At 52.1% G+C, this 21,467-nt stretch overlaps 1 protein-coding gene across 2 annotated transcripts in view; it reads left to right on the plus strand.

The window, feature by feature from the left end:
• LOC142017121 (aryl hydrocarbon receptor-like) overlaps nucleotides 1–21,467 on the plus strand; it is a 90,404-nt gene that overhangs the window by 45,988 nt on the left and 22,949 nt on the right. The window contains exons 7-11 of one of the 2 annotated variants that reach the window (XM_075001779.1): nucleotides 1,421–1,623; nucleotides 4,079–4,188; nucleotides 6,673–6,814; nucleotides 9,868–11,521; nucleotides 13,784–16,118. In XM_075001779.1, coding sequence (XP_074857880.1) covers nucleotides 1,421–1,623; nucleotides 4,079–4,188; nucleotides 6,673–6,814; nucleotides 9,868–11,521; nucleotides 13,784–13,939 — 2,265 coding nt within the window. In that variant the 3' untranslated portion in view covers nucleotides 13,940–16,118. Of the gene's footprint in view, nucleotides 1–1,420; nucleotides 1,624–4,078; nucleotides 4,189–6,672; nucleotides 6,815–9,867; nucleotides 11,522–13,783; nucleotides 16,119–21,467 lie in introns of those variants that run through there. The other variant, XM_075001780.1, reaches the window with a different exon arrangement.

Consider the following 21,467-nt stretch of genomic DNA (forward strand, 5'->3'; position numbering starts at 1 on the left):
TGGGGAACTGAAATCCCACCTGTGTCTGAGGATCTGGCTACAACACCATTCAACAGCCAAGGTCAGGCTGTGTCAGCTGGCCTTGGCTCACAGGTCTCAGGACTATAAAATTGCAGTAGAAACATCAAGACTCTGGCTTTTTGGGAGCCACTGGGTTTAGATACAGCGACACTCTGTGTATAATAGGTACTGTCCTTGGGGAAAAGATGATGGCTCTTCTCAAGTGCTTCTTGGGGATCACCAGACCAACCGCTGGAGTGAAAGTTAGTCCCTCTCAGAATCTGCTGTTGAGTGAAGTTAAGCGTTTCTGGCTGCTGCCTCCAGGAGGAAGATGAAAATCAGGTGCACAGATGCTGAATAATTGCACGCAGAGTTGGTTTGGTTTATATATTCAGAATTGCTTACATGCTGACAAACACATGAATCTACGGGCTGCATTAAAAAACCCACCGCTGCCAGGTGGTGTGACTGTTAACTGCAGAGGGCGGCTCTTTATTTCCAGTAGTTTTTCAAGGACAGTAAAGGGTGCATAGTGACAAAGAGAGACCCATGTTCGTCGGTATGCTATCACAACAAAAAAGCAGTCCAGTAGCACTTTAAAGACTAAGAAAATAACTTCTTCAGAGTCTGTCCGACAAAAGCTCGTCACCTAATACATTTTTTGTTGGTCTTTAAAGTGCAACTTGACTGCTTTTTTGTTTTGATAGTAAAGGGTGCAGTCAGAGAAGTAACTGTGGCCCTCTCCTGCCTCTCACACCTCTCAGAAGGAGCTCGTCAGCATGGTGGCTCCTTCTGGTCTTCCACTGGATGAACGTGTGATGAAGGTGGGGTATGGATCACTTGGGGTTCAGGCAAGGGGAGAGAACTGTAGTGTGCTTAGCAACAATGCTGCAGGAGGGGGAAGGGAATTCATATGTCTTGCCTCTGTGCTTCTCGGTTCCTGGCTTGTAAGGTGTTGGGAGGGCTGGGTTGTGTTTTGTTCGTGAGCTCCTCCGAATGGAGATCACGAGAACAGATCCCACCTATGTCTTACTTCCTGGGTCTAGCCTGGCGCATGGCATTGCAGCCCTAGGTTACAGCTACCCTGCAGTGAAACCTGCAGCTCCACCCCAGCTGACTCGGATGGACATTGCAGTGTAGATGCTGAGGGTCTGAGCCTGGAGGGAGGAGGGGTCCAGACTCAGAGCCAAGGGATTTTTATCACTGTGTGCTCCAGCAGCATCTGGGGAAGTCTCCTCAGACTAGCACGTAGCCCTGGTGATGCAGTATTCATGGGCTTTTCTCACCTCCCCCGGGCCTGGCTTGTTTGTTGGCATTTGCTCGTTAACAGATGCTGCGCTGGTTTTAGACAGGCCTTTCGTGGCTGAAGGTTCCCTCCCAGCTCAGGTTCCAGCAGTGACTCCTGAGTCTTCTTTTCTAGGCTTTAAACCTTCAGGGCAGGCTGAAATTTCTCCACGGCCAGAATAAAAGGTCCCAGGACGGGTCTCTGCTTCCGCCCCAGCTGGCTCTCTTCGCCATCTCCACTCCCCTGCAGCCCCCCTCCATCCTGGAGATCAGAACCAAAAACATGATCTTCAGAACCAAGCATAAGCTGGACTTCACCCCCTTGGCCTGTGATGCCAAGTAAGTACAAAAGCTGGTTCTGCTCATTATGGTGGCTGCTCATGGACAGGATTCTCCCCGATGCTTTTGCAAGCAGAGTCTGCAGTGTTGTGTGGTCCTGCAGGGGGGTCCTGCCCAGGGTGGGACCTCTCAGGAGCAACTGAAATGCAAATAACTAACCCACTCTCCCATGTGACCGCTACAGCCCATCTTTGCTTCTACTGGCAGGATACAAACAGCCTGGAGCGCTCTGGGCTGCCTTAGCCTGGCTGTGTGCTTTCCTCCCTGGTGCTGTGCCTCGCAGGGAGAATGGCCTACGCCTCGCCTGCTCCGTCACACTCCTCCCAGCCAGAGGAGCAGTGTTGTTTGTTAGTCTCGCCGGCTGCTCCTCAGGCTGCTGGTTTTGTAAATTAATCCCTGTGTGGGGAACCTTCCTTGGACACAGCGACTGCACAGTCTGGTCCCCGTGGCCCACTTAAGCCCCGATTTGAATGGTTAAGTGCTGCACACGCTGCCGGGACCTTCTGCACAGGGATGAATTCTATCCAGTTTCCTGAAATTTTACTCATTCCTCATCTGTTGGGACCCACCCCACCCACTACAAAGCTTCCTCTGGTAACGGTGCACAGCAGGCCTGGCCAGGCCGCTCTTGGGAGCCTCTCAAGGCTGCCACCCGCCACCTGGCCCTCTCTCCTCAAAGCAAGGGATGGGGGCGTATCAGGGGCTGCAGCCCAGACGGGTAGGCCCAAGAGGCACCATGACTCAGAGACAAACTGAGAATCGCTGGAGCGATTCCGTCGGACTTAGCCAGAACTCCTGCCCGGCCCTCCACAGCAGGGCACCCTCCGCCCCCTGCACGCACCGCCCCCTGCACGCACCGCCCCCTGCACGCTCCGCCCCCTGCACGCACCGCCCCCTGCACGCACCGCCCCCTGCACGCTCTGCCACCTGCACGCTCTGCCACCTGCACGCACCGCCCCCTGCACACACCGCCCCCTGCACGCTCTGCCACCTGCACGCACCGCCCCCTGCACGCTCTGCCACCTGCACGCACCGCCCCCTGCACGCACCGCCCCCTGCATGCTCTGCCCCCTGCACGCTCTGCCACCTGCACGCACCGCCCCCTGCACGCTCTGCCACCTGCACGCTCTGCCACCTGCACGCACCGCCCCCTGCACGCTCTGCCACCTGCACGCTCCGCCCCCTGCACGCTCTGCCACCTGCACGCACCGCCCCCTGCACGCTCTGCCACCTGCACGCTCCGCCCCCTGCACGCTCTGCCACCTGCACGCACCGCCCCCTGCACGCTCTGCCACCTGCACGCTCCGCCCCCTGCACGCACCGCCCCCTGCACGCTCCGCCCCCTGCACGCTCTGCCACCTGCACGCACCGCCCCCTGCACGCACCGCCCCCTGCCCATGGCCAGCTCTGCTTTCGCCAGGCCCCCTTCCGGGGAGCACCTGGCAGAGCCACAGCAGGTAGTGCTGCTAGCCCTGTTCACCCCTCTGGCGCCCTGTGAAAGGCTGTGGGCCCCCCGAGGGCTCCAAGGGAAGAGACACCAGGGAGCTTCCCCTTTAAATTCCATCCCTGCTGCCAGCATGCGGGCACATGGGAGCGATCAACCCCGGAGTTCCCCCTGCAAAGCCCTGTTAGAGCGGCTTGGGACAGGAGGCCCAGAACGGCCCCCAGGAAGAACTGGGGGGAGATGTCAACATCCCTGAGGGCAGGGCAGGCCTCCTCCTTCCCTTCTCGCGGGAGTCCCAGCAAAGCCAGCGTGCGGGGGATGCCCTGGGTCTGCTGCGGGTCTGACTGCTCACGGCGCCGGCAAACAGCAGCTCGCGCAGTAAGAGTTGAGTCCTGGTCCCCTGCGCAGCCCAGCAGGGTCATGGGGAGACACATCCCCTGCGTGCCGGCCCAAGAGGAGTCAGGACCAGCGCTGCAGGGCTACCAGGAGATTTTAGACCCAATCCAAAGTGCCTGTCAAGGGCTGCAGCCCAGACGCGTAGGCCCAAGGGGCTCCCTGACTCAGAGACACACTGAGGACTGACAGTTCCTCCCTGCTGCCCAGGAGCAGTACCACGGGCCTGGAGCCAGCAAAGCACCCCCCTTGAGCACGGGCTTGGACGGAGCTGCTGGGCTTTCCTGCCAGCTGTGACTTACCACCCCCGCTCTGCGCTGGCCCCGGGCGGGTGGTACAGGGCCAGGTGCAGAGGAAGGCCATTCTTCACCCACCTGCTCTGGGGCAGGGGAGGAAGGAGCGGTGCTGCTGGGTGCTGAGGGCCAGGCTCAGGCTCAGGCTCGCCTCAGCGGTGGAGGGCGGCTGTGGCTCACTGTCTGCCCTGCGGCTGAGGCAACGTCCCCATTGCAGGGCTGGGAACGAGCTGGCTGCGCAGTCTTGCTCGGCGCCCTCATCCCCAGCAGCTGGCGCGCCGGCGGCCTCTCCCTGTAGCGGTGTTACCCTGCTCTTCTCCCGCAGAGGGAAGATCGTGCTGGGCTACACGGAGGCCGAGCTGCGGATGCGCGGCACCGGGTACCAGTTCATCCACGCTGCCGACATGCTGCACTGTGCCGAGAACCACGTCCGAAGTAAGCCCGAAAACTCCCCCTGCTCACCCCCGCTGCGCAGCAGCCCCGGCCCCGGCACCAGCCCCAGCCGACTGGGCCTCGCAGCTGCTGCCTCCGGTGCCATGTGTTGTTAGCGAATAGATCTGCTGTGGGCGTTAGCTGGGGGAGGTTCCCCGACTGTGCCAGAGCCAGGGCTCAGAGCAGATGTTCCCAGGGGTCCCTGGGCAGGCTGGCCAAGGTCAGTTCCCTGTGCCGTGCTGTGCATTGCACGTGGCAGAGCCTGCCTCTTGCAGCTGTGCTGGCGCAATGCCGTTGGACTTAGCCAGAACTCCTGCCCGGCTCTCGACAGCAGGGCCCACTCTGCCAGCAGCACATGCCGCCCCCTGCACGTGGCCAGCTTTGCTTTCACCAGGCCCCCTTCCCAGCAGCACCTGGCAGAACCACAGCAGGTAACACTCCTAGCCCTGTGAAAGGCTGTGGGCTCAGTGGCTGGCTAGCCAAGCCTATGGACTTCAGGGGAAGAGATGCCAGGGAGCTTCCCCTTTAAATTCCATCCCTGGAGCCAGCGTGCGGCCCCATGGGAGCGATCAACCCCGGAGTTTCACCTGCAAAGCCCTGTTAGAGCAGCTTGGGACAGGAGGCCCAGGAAGAACTGGGGGAAGATGACAACATCCCTGAGGGCAGGCCAGGCCTCCTCCTTCCCTTCTCGCAGGAGTCCCAACAAAGCCAGCGTGCCGGGGATGCCCTGGGTCTGCTGCGGGTCTGACTGCTCACGGCTCCGGCAAACATCACTGCTGGTTCCACTCCGGCTCCTCTCTGCATGGGGCTGGAGCCAAGGGGGGTGGTGCCTGGATCCTTCCTTGTTCCTTTGTGAACTCACACACGGCTGGGCCCAGTCTGGCCCAGGGGCTTCTCCACTGCACACGATAGGTTTCGGGGCTTTTCCTGCTGCTAGCGGGGCCTGGCCCGGTGAGGTGCTCAGAAGGGCCCCAAGCACTCTCAGCACCTGCTCTGCTCTTTGGAGGATAAAAGCTGGATGAGGAGCTTCAGTGCACCCCGGTGGTCAGGGATCACCCTCCTACACAGAGCTGGGAGCATCTCTGTTTTCCCAGCCCAGCGCTGCTGCACCTGTAGTGCAGTGGGGAACAAACGTTTTATGTGGGGCCCCTCTTTTCATCCCTGCAGTTAGCAGGGCTCCCCAGCCTGTCTAAAAACATCTATTAATTAGTATAGAAATCGCAATGCACAAATAGCAACGAAGGGTCCTGTGGCACCTTATAGACTAACAGAAAAGTTTTGAGCATGAGCTTTCGTGAGCACAGACTGAGCTCATGCTCAAAACTTTTCTGCTAGTCTATAAGGTGCCACAGGACCCTTCGTTGCTGTTACAGATCCAGATTAACACGGCTACCCCTCCGATACAATGCAGAAATACAAACATTTTAATGAGCCGGACGAGCCTGAGACCCAGCAGCCGATTGTGCTGCACCCCGCCTTGTGAAATTTCATGCTCCCCCCACTTTACAGCCCCCTGCTCTACAGTCAAGTGTCCCAGGTCAGGAAGGTCAGTGCTACAACCCGGCCTTTGTAAAGCAGGAGCACGGCCTGATGCGTTACTGCAGGGACCGGCTTTGTGTTAGGGGTTGTGGGTCTGTTGGATGATTCATGGCTTTATCTTCTCATCCGATCATGAGGCGATGGGGCGATCAGCACCCCGAGCCTCAGTGATGTGGGACGCCATTGTGACCCCAAAGCAGTTATTTCACACAGCATCACCAAATGACTCCAGCCCCTGCCAGGGATCCTCTACAGGCACGACAGGAAATGCCCACGCTACCGGTGTGTCGCTGGGGGAGCTGAGCCTGAACACGTTGCATGAAGCAGAAAGGGAGCCAAGTCAGAACCCCCACACGCAGCTGAGCCCTAGGAGGGCAGGAAAGCACTCACGTAGAAAGGGTTAGCTGTTTAAATGACCTCATTCGTCAAGGCACAGCGCGTCCCATATCTGCCTCTTCTCCCCAGTCCCAGCCTCTCGCACCTGGGTGTTCTAACTTGGGTTGGGGGGTGAAATTGCCTCTGTCCGACGTGACCTCTTAAATGGCTATAACTATAAAGAGTCCGAGCCAGATCTTAGCTGGTGTAAATCAGAAATGCCCACTTATTCCCGCTGCGGATCTGGGCCTACTTCTTTTAGAGCACGAGCTGTTCTGCTGCCCTCCCCCGATGCATTAATGTCACGTTTTCAGCAAATACACTAACAGCTGTAAATGTTACACAGACGTGTCATGAATGAGGACAATGGGGCATGACCCTTGAGTGGCATTTGACCAGACTGAATGTGCACCACTGGGCTAATCTGTACTGGAAGACTCGTGCCGCAGGGCCCCTGGGTCTTGCAGGAACGGCAGCGCCTTGCAACACCATGGCTCTGCTCTGTGGCCACTGCATTGCCGGCTCCACCCTTCGTGTCTTGCTCACTGCTTCGGCTTGGCTTCTCTTTTCCAGTGATGAAAACCGGCGAGAGCGGCCTGACCGTGTTCCGCCTCCTGACAAAAGAGAATCGTTGGACGTGGGTCCAGGCCAATGCTAGACTTGTCTACAAGAACGGCAAACCTGATTACATCATCGCCACGCAAAGGCCACTCGTGTAAGTGCTGGGAGGCAAGTGTGACCTCTCCTGAGCTCCACACTCTCTTCGTTTCAGTTAGTGGGGAAGTTCTGATGAGCAGGGCAGCATAATTACTTTGTGCCATGTCTTGCTTGTTGCTTCTCTCAGACAGAGCAGCCTGGATCCCAGCCAGGCAAAGGTTGTAATGAAAACACTACAGTAATAATGCCCTGCTCTTATCTCACACGTCAGCAGTAGATCTTTGCAAAAAGTCACTGTCATTATCCCCCCTTTACAGATGGACAAACTGAGGCACCGGTTGGTGAGGTGACTTGCCCAATGTCACTCAGCTGAACCTGGAACTGAAAGGTGGTCTCTGAGTCTCAGTCCAGAGCCCTACCCCTTTAGCTTCACAACATGCAAATGCTTTGAAACTCACCCCGTGCTTGGGGTGGGATCCAGGGACACAAACCACTGGCACAGTCGAAAGAAAGAGGGAATATTCTGTGTTTCTTTCTGATCTCACACGAGCATCACTTTAGTATGCTGGCTGGGGGACAGGGCACTCATGATTTACTTCGGTCTTGAAGCAGAATCAGGCCTGTGTAAATCTAGACTTCCACAGTCCGTCCTTTGTTAGGGCTACCTCATCTTCTCTCTGGCTGCTTACTTACGTCAAGAGAGAATCGCATACCCTGGCTGCTCCCCTGCATCTTTCTGAACCCTCAGAAGCTGGAATGAGGGACATCACATTTTTTATTGAGTGCACAGTTTAGATTTTAAAAATAGTACATGCAAGCATGTGAATAGCCAGAAACTTCTTTTACTGGCCCACAACATGATCCTGTGCACCGCAAGCATACTGCAGATACGAGGGTAGAAAGTCTGAAAGCTCGTGTCTTTTACAGCCTGGTCTTCACTGCAGCTGCTTATCTTCAGCCAGGAATGTCACTGGTTTTGCTACAGCAAAATGTTTAAGATGCTTGTGTGGGGGGGTTTATTTTTAAGCTGAAGCAATGAAGCAGTAAATGACAATGTTAGAGTTAACCTGTCATTTAGGATTATGCTCTGAACTGTGGCATTAGCTGACCAGCTGGGCCTGGGACAAACCCCCTGCAGTTATCTCTGTGCTATTCCCATGCTTGTAGGTGTTCCCAGACCTACACGTTTCCAGCTTTCAGGATCCCCGTTTGTGGCAGTGGCAGCGTTCAGGCACCACTGGGGCACCTCCTGCTGACTCTCTGGGGGATTAGCTCTGCTAACCAATGCACCCTCACCTGGCGGTGTCTTACTGCATCACAGCTGCTGCACAGCCATGGCAACCTCGGCCTGCCCCAGCCTCCAGCCACGCCATGCTTTGTTCTCCCCTGTTCCAGGGAGCTTCAGACCGCTGTGCAGCCGTGTCTCTCAGCGGCAACGACAACCGATTGTCTGACCACTTCCTCACCGGGGGTCGGGGAACCAGCCCCCTCACTGCGCCAGGGCCCAGCTCAGGGACTTGCTGAGTCCCCTGCGATCCTGCCATTCATTTCCCTGGGCCGCTTTCCCGCAGCCTCCATCATCCGCAGCTGCCGCTGGCCGCACTGCTCTGTCCAGGGTGCTAGTTCCCTTCTGCCTGGCTGGGAGCCTGCCCTGCCCTCCTGGAGCTCCAGTCAGCTAGGGAACTTGCTCTGGCCTGCAGCGCTCATCACAGGGGCCTGCCCAGTGCTGATTGACTGCTCCTCCCAGCCCTTTTCCTCTTGGCTGCTTGTGGTGAAGCCACACAATTAATTCCTACCAGTCTAGTGTGAGAGAGTTGCGCCATCACAGCCACCTGCCGGAAAGAGGCGTGGGTGGCTGTGTGCAGGGAGGTGGATGGAGCTTGACAGGGAAGCGCTCAGACAGGGGACTCGCCTCCCCTGCATGCTACCTCCTGGCAGCTGTGAATGGTTTCCCCAAAGCTGCGCTGGAAATGCACCTTCCCCCAGGTGAATGTGCAGTGTCTCTGCAAAAGCCTGGCCAGCCCAGCTCCAGCACTGGGAGCTCCAGGCCCAGCTGCTTGGGGAAGGAGGGGACAAGGAGCAGCTCAGAGAGGTGCAGGGTGTACCCCCCATTGCAGCGCCCCGAGCTGCACTGTGCGATAGCGAGCCCAGGAGTGAGCCAAACCAAAGATCCTCTTCCATAGGAAATAATCCTGACGCTGGTGTGTGGTATCCAACCGCACTGGGGTTTCTCCCATGCTTGGAAACTACCTGCAGGAGTGGAGGTGAGGACAGGGAAGTGCTGATCAAGGCAGTCGCTTTTTCCGAGTCTTGGCTAGCATCATTCTTCCACCCGTCAGGAGTTTCAGTTTCTATTTTGTCCAGGATGCGGTAGGCCTTGGGGAAACCTGACTTCGTACATGTGCCGGAGAACCCAGTGCAGCCTCCCTGTTTTCAGAACCCGGTTAGTTCTGCGTCAGAATCCATATGAAAACGAAGGTTCTCCAGGGACGTAAGACTGGCCTGACTGGGTCAGACCAATGGGCCATCTAGCCAATGTCCTGCCTCTGACGGTGGCCAGCACCAGCTGCTTCAGAAGCAGAAACTTTGGAGCAGGCAGCTGTGGAGAACGATGGGAGGATTTTGTTACTCTGCCATATAACACTCAGCAGTGGAGCCCTGGCGTGTGTTTAAGGGAAATCTGATTAGTGATTCCTTTACCTTTTGTGCACTGAGTTCACTCCCCACCATTCATCTCCCTCACCCCACCTCCGTGTTCCCTGCAGACTGAGCGCTTGGGTGGCCAGTCAGGCAAGTGTCAGGTGCATCCCAGCTGATTGGCAAAGTGCCCACATCCACACACACACCCGGCAGCGTGTGTTTCCATGGCGGTGGACATCTGCAGGTGCCTTGGTGCACATAACAAAATTTATTCTGCCCGCGGACAGAAAAACAATAGCGGGAACACGGCCCCACATATAATGTGTAAGCGCCAAAGAAGACCTTTGATGGTAGTGTTGACGAAGTGAGCACAAGGGGGAATCAGCAAGGCCACGTTAACCGCTGTTCTATGTAATTCTAGGTCTCCTTTGGGTATGTTTCCTTAGCCAATCTTGGCTCTGTTCTCTGCAGGGAGGAGGAAGGAGGGGAGCATCTTCGGAAGCGTTCTATGCATCTTCCTTTTACCTTCGCTACAGGAGAGGCCCTCTTATATCAAAGTACCTGTCCGATTCCCGGCTTCCCAGACCCATTCCAAAGCAAAGGGAAAACCAGCAAATCCAAAAGTAATCCTCTCAGTAAAGGGGGAAGGTCCCAGAAGGACAATGTGGACCCGAATTCTCTCCTGGGAGCCCTGATGAGGCAAGATGAGGCTGTTTATGTCTCTCACCCAGCTCCTACTCCCAAGCATTCCTTCAGCAGCCATCTGGCCAGCTGCCTGGGAGACTCCAGCCTATCTGGGACCGGAGGAGGCAGCTGGACTGCGGTTGCGAATCCATTGTCCTCGGGAGGAACTGGTCCAGATTTGAGGCAGGGGGACCTGCTCTTGACCACGCTGGACTCTCTCTCGATTAGCAGCGATGAAACCTGTTCCAATAACGAGCTGTTCAATGCCTTGGAAGGCCTGGGGCTGACGGCTGAGGACCTGGAGCTCTTGCTCTTGGACGAGAGGATGGTGAGGGTAGAAATGGACCTGGATTATGTTCCTTCTCTCAACGACCTGTTAACAAACAATGAAATCCTCTCTTATGTTCATGGGTCGCTGGTGAGCATACGTGAGGGAGAGCCTGCGGGAGAACAGCAGGCCTGTTCCTTGTCCGAGCCGGCCCAGAATGCAAGCAAAGACCAAGAGGCCTACCTAGGGTCGTCCTGCTCACCCCAGTGCACACCACAAACCCAGCAACCGCTGATCTTGCATCTCCCGCAGCAAATGCAGCAGTGCCTGGGGAGCCCAACCCAGCAGCGCCACCAGCCATGGGAGCAGCTGCCACCCTCTGTGCTCCATCAGCCACCGTCCCAGGCTGAGGAGGGTAAGCAGCAGCCTGGCAGCCTGCAGTGGAGACCAGCAGCAGGAACAGTGGAGATTGGGCTGTCTCGGTTTGGTCAGTTGCCCCCTGGTAATCAGCAGCAGAGTCCACCATGGGACAGACCTCCTGGATCAAACCATCTCCACCAACCCACAGACCTCCCTTACCCGCCTCAGCAGCCTGAGCAGCAGCTGGAGAGCAACCTCCATGCAACACAGGGAGAACATCAACCCTTCCAGCAGCCAAGCGAGCCCCGCCTCCACCCAAACCAGAGCCAGGCGCGGACAGAGCTGCCGAGTCAGCTGAAACAAAAAACCCACCAGCCCTTCTTAGAGAGTGGCCTGTCCAGCCAGGGCTTATCCAACCAGCCATCCCTGGGGAGTAACACATGGCAGGCCTATATGGAGCACCAAGATATCTATGGTGTCGAACAGGAGCTGAGCTCCCCGCTCTGCCCAGCCCAGGTGCCAAACCCTGCTGTATCCACCATTCATTTGTACCTGCATGGGCTATCCAACACGCAGGTTGGAGGTGGAGGAGCAGCAGCCCGAGAAGAGATGACTCCATATCCGGGTTTTGTTCCCCCGTCCTCATATCAGATCATTTCTCCAAAGCAGCCAACCCCTGTTCCTTCGGCGTCCCAGTACCTGTGTCCAAACTCAGCCTCGGATCCCTTTGTGAATCTCCATGGACAGCGGGAAGCCTCCATGCGCTCCTATGGGGAGCACACATCCGTACTAAGCCAGATTGATATCCAGAAGGTAAGCTGCTCTTTGACATTTGAGGCTAAAGGTTTCCTGAGCCTGTCACATGTTTTAGCCTCTCAGCTAGTGGAGCTTTAATTAATTCAGGGACTAATTCTCCTCCCATTTATACCATGAGCAACTCCTACAGTAATCTGTTGACTTATACCACCGTCAGGCAGGCCTCAGAGAGGATCTGTCCAGTTGATTCCTGTCCTTAATGGGTGAACATCCCTGGCCCAAGCTTCCACAGGGCTCACCTCACAGCATGTGTGTGGCAAAACCCTCACCTCTAGGTTTATGCTGAACCATCACTGGGGTGTGCCTGTTCTCATTGCTCTGGCAAGAGAATGGTCCAAAATTAATTTTTCAGCAAGGACATAAAAGCGCCTTTAAAACAATGTCCTCTCTTGGGCAGTTGTCTGTCAGTGGTTTGCACAGGTAGGGGCTGAGCACCTCTTACCTTACGTGTCCTTGGAAGGCAAAGTAGTTTCATTAGTGCCATTTTACAAAGGCACGGAGAGACTAAGGCTACCCCTACACCACAGAGTTATATCTTATTTCAAAATAACACAGCTACACACCAAGGCCGTGTCTACACTAGCCCCTTCCCTTTGGAAGAGGAATGGTAATGAGCGAGTTGAGAATATGCTAATGAGGCAATGCCATGAATATGCAGTGCCTCATTAGCATAATGGCGGCCACGCACGATTCAAAAGTGCCGCCCGTGTCGATGGGGGGCCTTTCGAAAGGACCCCCCAGACTTCGAAAGCTCCTTCTTTCAAACCGCACATGGCTGCTATTATGCTCGTGAGGTGCCGCATATTCATGGCAGCACCTCGTTATTACCATCCCAACTCACTCATTACCAAGCCCCTTCTGAAAGGAAAGGCTAGTGTAGACATAGCCAAAATGTATTTGGAAACAGCACCCCACTATTTCAAAATAGCATTTCCAGACACATAGCGCTGTTTTAAAATAGTCCCATTGCATGCCACTATGGAGTACCTCGAAATAGCGCTATTCTGTGTCTAGCAGTACCTATTTGGAAATCACCATTTCAAAATAGGCAGTATTCCTCCTGCAATAAGGTGTAGCGATTTCCAAATAACACACCTGCTATTTTGAAATAACTTGTGCTAAGCGCTCGCAAAGTTATTTTGAAATGACTCTGAAGCATAGACATAGCTTAAATGACTTTCACGGCTTCACCTGGCGTAACCACCAACAGGCAGACTCGAACCTGGGATTTCAGCTCAGGAGCCGCTACAGAGCGAGCTAAGAGCCAACTAGCTCCCAGTTAGCGCTGCAAAGGAGACTTGTTCTTTCTCTGCCTAAGAGGTCTAGGCGCCACGCCAGGGGACAGTGAGTGAACCCCCTCCTAGGTGTGTGTGTTAGCCTGCCAAGCCTTGTTAGAGCAGGGGATTAAAGCCAGGTCTCCCAGTCCCCTGCCAACATTCCTCTCCTGGCGTCAGCCTGCCCCTCAGCTGTCACAGCATGGGGCCCAGGACAGTCTGGAGAGGCAGGTGCTGTGCAAGAGTGGCCTCAGCAGCATATTTTGCCTTACCTCTGCCCCCAGGAGGCCGTGACCCTCATTGTACAGAGCAGCGGCACAGCCAGAAACTTCCGAAAGTGGTGTGTGTCTCCACTGACCCCCTCCTCCGCTTTTGGAGGCCATGGGAGTCGGAGGTTCTGGAAGGCAGGGCAGTGGTGACTAAAGAGGGCTCAGCCCTCCACTCCTAATCTAGCTCTGCCTCTGGGGCACACTCCTGAGCACCAGGCATGGTGCTAAAATGACCAGGATTACAGTCAGCAACCAGTAACTCGTAGTAGGCAGTAACCAGAGCTGGATGGCATGGGCCAGAGCCCTTCCCCGGCATGGGTGACAGAGAGCTGGCTGGGCCTGCGAGTGGCATTTCAATCCATCCCAGGCTTCTTCCCTATCTTCAAGGCCTGGCTGTGGTGAGAGAGGCCAGCTGAGATCTTCCCCTCCCACCAGAGGTGGGGTGGGACTATGGCCACAAAGAGGGTCTCCTTTTTGCACCGTGGTGAGGCACAAGGACAGCAGGTCACTTGCTCTAGGTCACACAAGAGGTCTGTGGCAGAGCACAGAATTCCTAGATTGATCAGTTCATAGATTCTGAGGCTGGAAAGAACCACTGTGACCCTCCCGCCTGACCTCCTACATGGTCCAGAGCAGAGAACTGCTCTCAAATGATCCCTAGAGCTGCTCTTTTAGAAATAGGACCTTAAGCATTGCCTCTCGGTCTCCTCCCTCAGCCCGAGAACGATTGTGTTTTGACCAGCGCTAACGTGGGATACCCTGGAGACGGCTTCCTGCCCAACAGAAACCCCGCTTCCTCGGACAAGCTGCATTCTGGCACAGGACCGCTTCCCAACCATTCTAATCCCACCAGCGGGGGCTTTTACCTGTAGCAGTGGGCAATTCGATTGGCCCAGTCAGGCTTATTCACAGGCTTCTGGAGAAAAAGCTCTGTTGGAATTACGGAAAACAAGCAGTCGGTTTTTTTTTTCTGGCTATTGTGTCATCTTTTATTTTGTTGTTTGTAGCAAGCTCACATGGCAGTGATTGTGACAGACGAGAGTTGGCCAGGAGTGAGAGAGAACTTCACAGAGTTTAATTTTCACAAAGATATTACTGATCGTGTTTCGTTCTTCACCTACAGCTCTCTGGAAGGGAGGCCATAGCTGGGGGAAAGAACTGTTCGTTCTTCACAGTCTCTGTTATGCATTTGTAAAACAGGTGTGAGCTACATACGCAACATCTCATTGGTGCAATTGTCTTGGAATGGTGGAGTGGTTTGTGTTCTTTGCTTCATCAGTTGGGAATTTCCTGTTTCTTCTTCTGTCATGTTTCCCCAGTAGGGTTCTTGATTGCGGAAAGATGGAGACATCCATCTACAAAGGAAAATCACCTTGGAAAGATCTGGATCTAGCCTCACACCTTTCTACTGTAGAAGTCTTTCAAACCGAACACAGAACTCGTGTTTTGCTGCAGGAAACTACAACTGAACATCAGCTAAGCTACCCTGTGGAAGAAGTGGCATTGATATACAAAATCTTGCACATTGACAAAAAAGTTCTCTATTGCACTAAGTTCATTTTTAGTTCTACTGTTGGGGAAGATTGTTGCGGGTTTTTATTTTTTTAAACACATTTTACTGGTCTCTAAAATTCAGGCAGTTTTTTTTCCTGCCATTGAGTTTAGAGGTTCAATGGTGTGGGTTTTGTTTTGGGGACACAGTAGCACTGTAGAAAAGGCAAGTGGAGTTTTACTACCTGTACACAGATTGTAATGAATCTCTTCCTGCTGGGTTTGACGAAGAATTTTGGTTTGTGACAGTTTGCTGACCTAGTGGAATGGGGCTGTAGAGCTATGTATGGCAAAGTATCAACTCAGGTATTTGTTCAGGGTGGTAACTTTCTGGTGAGCGGGGTTGGTTGTATAGTCAACCATGTCATATGGACACTTTTCTTTAGAGCGCGTAACTGACTTATATTCTCATATTACACAGGTCCTTTTACAGCCAGATTTCAACATTCATAAGAGGCATTATCATTAAGTGATTCCACAGATTAGAGTTTTAGATAATATAGTAACTATCACTGGTGGTTGTTCTGTTGTCTTCTGTGTGGTATGCCCAGGTTGGCTGGTCTTGATTCTCAGAGTACCTAGCATTCATTCTGTCTGAAAGTGGAACTAAACCACTAAGGCTATTCAGAGCCACAGTAGCTCATGTATAGGTACTTAACTATCAAAAATTAGGAACATACTGGCACATAAGCCGTATGTTCTATCTGTGCCTAAAAAGATTGCAAATAAGTAGAGGACTTGACTGCTTCAGAGGACGAGTCAGATGACTGTACAGAGAAGTTTGCAATCCAATAAAGAAAATAAGTATAATGATACTTAATTTTAAATACTTGACATAGTGATATTTTCCCACAAAAGAAATACAACCCAGACATATGTATATAATATGAGCCAACAGATATTTTTTTATGCTAGTCCAGCAGAGGAAAAAAATCTTATCTTCCCAAGGGAACTGAAGTAATGTTCTTTGGAGTGAGAAAAAAAGAACTCTGGCCCCCTGCTCTCAGAAAACTTAACAGAAAAGAAATTATGGCCCCCTCTTCTCAGAAAACTAATGGAAAAGAACATCCCTTCTGTGTGATCAGCCTTGGTTTTCCATTAGCTTTACATCCTCTTCATTTCAATAAATGTCTTTGGCTCTTAGCACTTCTGTGATTTTCTTCCTTGACGCTTGCTCTTGTTAGGTGTTATAAACAGCCACGGCGAAGATCAATGTTCAATTCTTGTCATTTCGCATCATTAAGATTCTGCTCCTGTAGCCACAGCATTCTATGTGTGTGACTAGAGGTAGATTCCCGCCCCCCCTTAAACACTACAAGGGTAATTGTATTATTGTTGATGACTTTTAAAGAAATGTGTCCATCAGATTTGACTTGAAGCATCAATTTCTGTGGTGCTAGACCAGGGATGGGCAATAATTTTTGCTGGGGGTTCATGCCAAGAATTTGGTAAGTGGTCAAGGGCCTCACTCTTCCATGGTATTAATGGAGGAGGTGCAGGGTCGTGGATGGAAGCTGAGCGCAGAAGGGAGCTTGGGTTAGGGGGTTGGGTGTAGGAGGGGGTGAAGGATCTGAGAGGGAATTTGGGGAAAGGAGGTTGTGTCTGTAGAACGGTTCTGAAGTCCAAACAAGCCAGGGCATCCCTTCTGCAAAACAGTTTCAAAGCAATGAGGCTTGTGGCTCTGGAATCTATGGAAAATCAGGTGTTTTCAAACACACCTGATTTAAAGAATGGGGCTGGAAATGGGACTGTACAGCTCATGGACCGACTCTTCCCTTTCGTCTTCTGTTCCTAATGCAGCCACATGAAATGCAAAGAATACGTTCCATGCCGCTTTTCAGAGTGTGAAATTCTTTGTGTCCAGACGAGGAACGTGTTAAAGCTTTTATCATCTTCTAAAGGGAGTGTTAAAAAAGAGCCTGTTTCTTCTGGACTTACAGTCTGTCTTTGGGGAGACAGTATTACTCAGCTAGAGTACAGAATGCTACTGAATGGGCTGATTTGAAATCCAAGAGCATTTTGTGGCATGCTGCAAGTGGCTTTTGCATTCCAAGGCTGTGTACAATGCAATCTCATTATCCAAATGCTATGGAGACTTTGTGCAAATCTGGGTAACCAAGGTCTAAAGTGTCAATGGCCATTTTCAGTGTAATTACATTGCAGGAAGTTTGGCTAATTGCGGTTTTACTGTATGGCTTTGGAAGTACTCTTTCCCCTCACAGTAGTACACAGAGCAGTATAAACAAGTCACTGGCTATATTAAATTGTTGTTGAACTCATTTCACTAGTGCTTTTTGTGTCACCTATTGTAAAACTAGTCAAATAACTGGATGAGTGGATATACCTCCTGAAAGACCACTGCTTACTCCCAGGTTTTAAGAAATATATTTCTTTAAAAAGAAAGCAACCTAGATCTTTTGTTTAAAGTGAAGTCAGTTCTCTCTCTCTCTCTCTGTGTATGTATATGTGTGTGTGTGTGTGTATATACACACACATACACAGATTTTTTCTATGTATCTAAACCCAACAACAATGTGCAATTACTCAGAATCTGGGCCTAGGATTCTAGTTTTTTGCCTGGGGCACCAGCTAAAAAGGCTTGACTAATTTAATTCAATAGCAGAGTCTGTTGCGTACTGAAAATTCACTCAAGTGGTTTATTTTGTCATGTTAACCATGAGAAGCAATTGCCAGGTCACATGATCTGTTCCTCAAGGACAGTAACGCGTAGGCTTTGTGTGTGGTTGCTTTAAAACATTTTAGAGGAGTAAACAATTGGTTTGAAATCCAGAGATGGTGCCAGCAGGGGAGAAGTTTTTAGAGCTGAGTGAAAGTTGAACATATTCTGGGAAGGATAACTCCAGGAAGAAGTTGCTTGAGATCAATCTAAACATTTTGTGGAAGTAAATTCAAAATATTTCATGTTGATCTAATTTTTTTTTCTTAAAATGGTGTGTTCTCTCTGCGTATGTACGTGGGCAAAGCACCATTGGAGTCAAGGGCCCAGGTCCTCAGGGTGTGTGTGTGTGTGTGTGTGTGTGTGTGTGTGTGTGTGTGTGTGTGTGTGTGTGTGTGTGTGTGTGTGTGTGTGTGTGTGTGTAAACTGGCTTTGCTCTGACCAAGTCAATGTCACTTGTTCCTTTCCAGCCTGATATCTAATCCAGACCCCGGGCAGTGAGATACCAGCTAAACCAGACCATCCCTGCCAGATGTTTCTCCAGCTGTTCTTAAACTCCTCCAATGACAGGAACTCTACAGCTTCCCTTGGAAGCTTGTTCCATGGCTCAACAGACCTTATAGTTAGAAAGTTCTTCTTCAAGTCTACACTCGATCTCCCTTGCTGCAGATTAAGCCCATTACTACTTGTTCTACCTTCAGTGGGCAGGGAGAAGACTGATCCCCAGCTTCCTTGTCACAGCCCTTAGCGTATTTGAGGACTGTAACCAAGTTCCCATTTAAACTTTTTTCTGGGGACTAAGCATGGTCTCCACGGTCAGGTTTTCTAAACCTTCCATTGTTTTGGTCGCTCTTCCCTGGGCTCTCTCTAGTTTACCAACATCTTTTCTTCAGGGTGGTATCAGAATGAGGCCCAACACGCCAGGTGAGCCTGCACCAGCACCGGTTAAAGTGGTTGGACTTGACCTCCCCAGGTCTCTTCCAGTGCTGTCAATCTATGCTTCTGTGACCGGTGTTGTTCTTTGCCCCAAAAGCTGTACAGTAGCTAGGTAAGACGTGCTAGCCTCACCTAGACACCAGGGTTTGGTGAATTCTTGCTCTTGCAAGCTGTGATACAAAAGAAATTGCCCTTGATCATATGGGTCGCTGAGAGCTTCCCCGTACCATATTCCAATAGGACAGCTCCGCTGCTGGCGTGTAACAGCAGGACTCCACTGAGGTCGGAAGCTGAGTACTTGACGCAGAGTGTGAAATTTTACTGCCCATAGAGAGGCAGTTTAGTCATGCTCTTGCTGGCTCTATTGCAAAGGCAGCACGCTGACCATCAGGACCTCTTTCTTCCTTTTTTTTTTTTTTTTTTTTTCCCCCCTTAAGCTGGTGGCACAACTATCCTCCCCGAGTCACAATAATCCTGTGTTCAGGAAGCATCAGAGAGAGGTGTCAGGACAGTGCAGGTACTGGTGAAAAGATTTCCCCTCAGGAGACTAGGAATGCAGGCTCTGGCTGTCATGGAACGACGTTGCTCTGTTGTTTCCGGACATCAAATGAGCCAGACGTCGAGCGAATTTTCGCCCAAGAATTGATTGGTACAGAAGTTACGAAGGAAAGGGTGGAGAACCATCTCGTCCTTGTTCTAGTTGCTAACCGCAATCCAAGGGTCAGAAGGGGCGCGTGGGGAGGAAGCTGGTGGTAACGCATCTCTGAAAGTTGCTAAAAGGCACCCAGTTCACAGGAGCTTGTGCAACTTTCTGGGCTCCTTGGGATTGGCTGCTTCTTGAATGAGGTGAAAAACAAGCCGTGTTCTTTCTTAATCCCCATCCTCTTCTGGCACCCGAAAGGGCCGCACTCCCTGCAATTTGGCTGAGCTGTGACCTTCCCTCTTCTTCTGCAGAGGAGCATCACCCTAGTTACCTGTGCTGAGCTTTCACCTGTCATCACCAACAACTGAGTTCACGCCATGGTGAGATGAATGAAAGCCACTAGGAACTTCACTGGTGTTATGGATTTTAAGGGCCAGCTACTCTCAGGCAAAGAACCAACAAGGAACTAGCTGAGACCTTTAACTTCTCAGCAGCTGCATGAGAAGGAAAGACGTTGGCATAGGTGCTGGCACTAGGGGTGCAGGGGAGGGGGATGCTGCAGCACCCCCTGACTTGAAGTAGTTTCCGTCACATACAGAGCTCGCAGTGAGTTTCAATGGCTCTCAGCACCCCTGCGCAGGGACAGGTGGAATGTTTGGACCTGTGCTCACTGGGTCAGGTTCCTCTAGTTTGAATGACTAAAATTACCTTCTGTATGCAAATCCCAGTGGAGCCGTCACATCTGCAGCAAGGCAGGATGTCCCCAAAGGGGCATGGAAAATGGCCAGACCTCCTGCACCTCCACACGGCCTGGTGGTCCAGGGACAGTGCTCAGGGCAGCTCCTGCTTCCCCATTGTAACAGCTGCAGCCATCACTGCTCCTGTCCAGCGTACACAGAGACATCCAGTCTGCCTTGGCCCCTCCAAGCAGGAAGAAGTCACAGTCCATCTGGTGGTCAAGTGAACACAGTGGAGCTAGGAGAATTTGCACCAGTGAAGGATCTGTCCCTCCCACCCCTCGCCCCCACGTCCTCTAACCAACTTTAGACTCCCAGGATCTGAGTCTGAATCCTTGATTTGGGCAGAAGTGGCGTTTTGAAATGTGGGGCACTTTCCAGTTTAAACCAGTATGCGAGATGGGAAACCTTGGCAGGAAGGTTGGAGGGGAGGAATGGAATGTGTCAGCTAATCCCGTGTTTCTCAGCCTCTCTCTATGAAGTACCCCCTTTTAAAAATATGTAAGTACCCCCAGTACCCACAATTTTCAGACACAACAATTTTTTCTACAACTTAATTGTAATTGGTCGGTTGGAAGAAATTGCCTGTCGGCAATAAACTCTCCCTCACATTTACGATTGTGCCAAAAAAGGATAAATAAAAGTAAAATCAGAAGAACATAAAATAAGTCAAATTTTTTTATTCCTAAAAAAGGTTGAGAAGCACTGAGTTAATGTGCCCTCTGGAAGAGCTCTGTGTACCCCTGTGGTACACCTACCCCTGGCTGAGAACCACTGAGCTAATCCTTGGCAGAGGGTCTGGCGTAAGAGCCACATCCTGAGCTCACCCTGATGCTTGAGGTGTTGTGGCAGAAAGCGGCTGTCCGTGAGAGACCTTTCAGCCGATGCGCGATCTGACAGGCCACCGTGCAAAGCCTAGCTCCTGTGGGCACTGCAAGAGCAGGATCAGTGGGCTGTGCTCTCTATTCTTAGCCAGGGATAGGACTGGCCATTAGGCCAAACTACAGTACCCTGAGCGCTTGGCTGCTGGGGTTCTGATTGTTTAATGGAGCTAGCCCATCTATCCTTCGGTGGAGCTTTGCTGGGGTGTACCTGGGGAAGGGGGAAAGACATGACAGTATTTTGCTTCCGTCATTTTCCAGTCTGCCTCTCCAGCCAGAAACTAAAGCTAACAAAGGGGGATAGGGTTGAGTTTCATTCCCCTCATGCTGCAGCAAGGTTGGCAAGCGAGCTTTTGTGCCTGGGCTGGAAGTGATCAAAACCACGGTCAGGTGGGGCTGGCACTGCTGTGCGGTGAAGTGGCAGGACACACCAGTCCCCAGACAGAAGACAGGCAGCAGATGCCCTCAGAGGCTCTGAGCTAGACAGTGAAGGTCAGGGTAAATATTTCTGTAAAAGCTCAGCCTGATGTTTGCCGACAACACTGAAGAGCTTCATGCATTATAGATAGAGGCTTTGAGTCACAGGCTGTAGAGCAGAAGAGATCAAAGAATCACAGGACTGGAAGGGACCTCAAGAGGTCATCAAGTCCAGTCCCCTGCTCTCATGGTAGGAACAGGCACCATCTAAAACCACCATGACAGATGTTTAGCTGAGCCGCTCTTAAAAATCTCCAAGGATGGAGTTTCCACAACCTGCCTAGGCAATTTATTCCAGTGCTTAACCACCCTGACAATTAGAGTTTTCCTAACGTCCAACCTAAACCTTCCTTCCTGCAATTTAAGCCCATTGCTCTTTTTCCTGTCCCCAGAGGTTAAGGAGAATAATTTTTTCCCTCCTCCATGTAACAACCTTTTAGATACTTAAAAGGTGCGATCATGTCCCCTCTCAGCCTTCTCTGTTCCAGACTTAAACAA

Source organism: Carettochelys insculpta, chromosome 8 (genome assembly GCF_033958435.1).
Source record: "Carettochelys insculpta isolate YL-2023 chromosome 8, ASM3395843v1, whole genome shotgun sequence".
Classification (NCBI taxonomy): Eukaryota; Metazoa; Chordata; order Testudines; family Carettochelyidae; genus Carettochelys; species Carettochelys insculpta.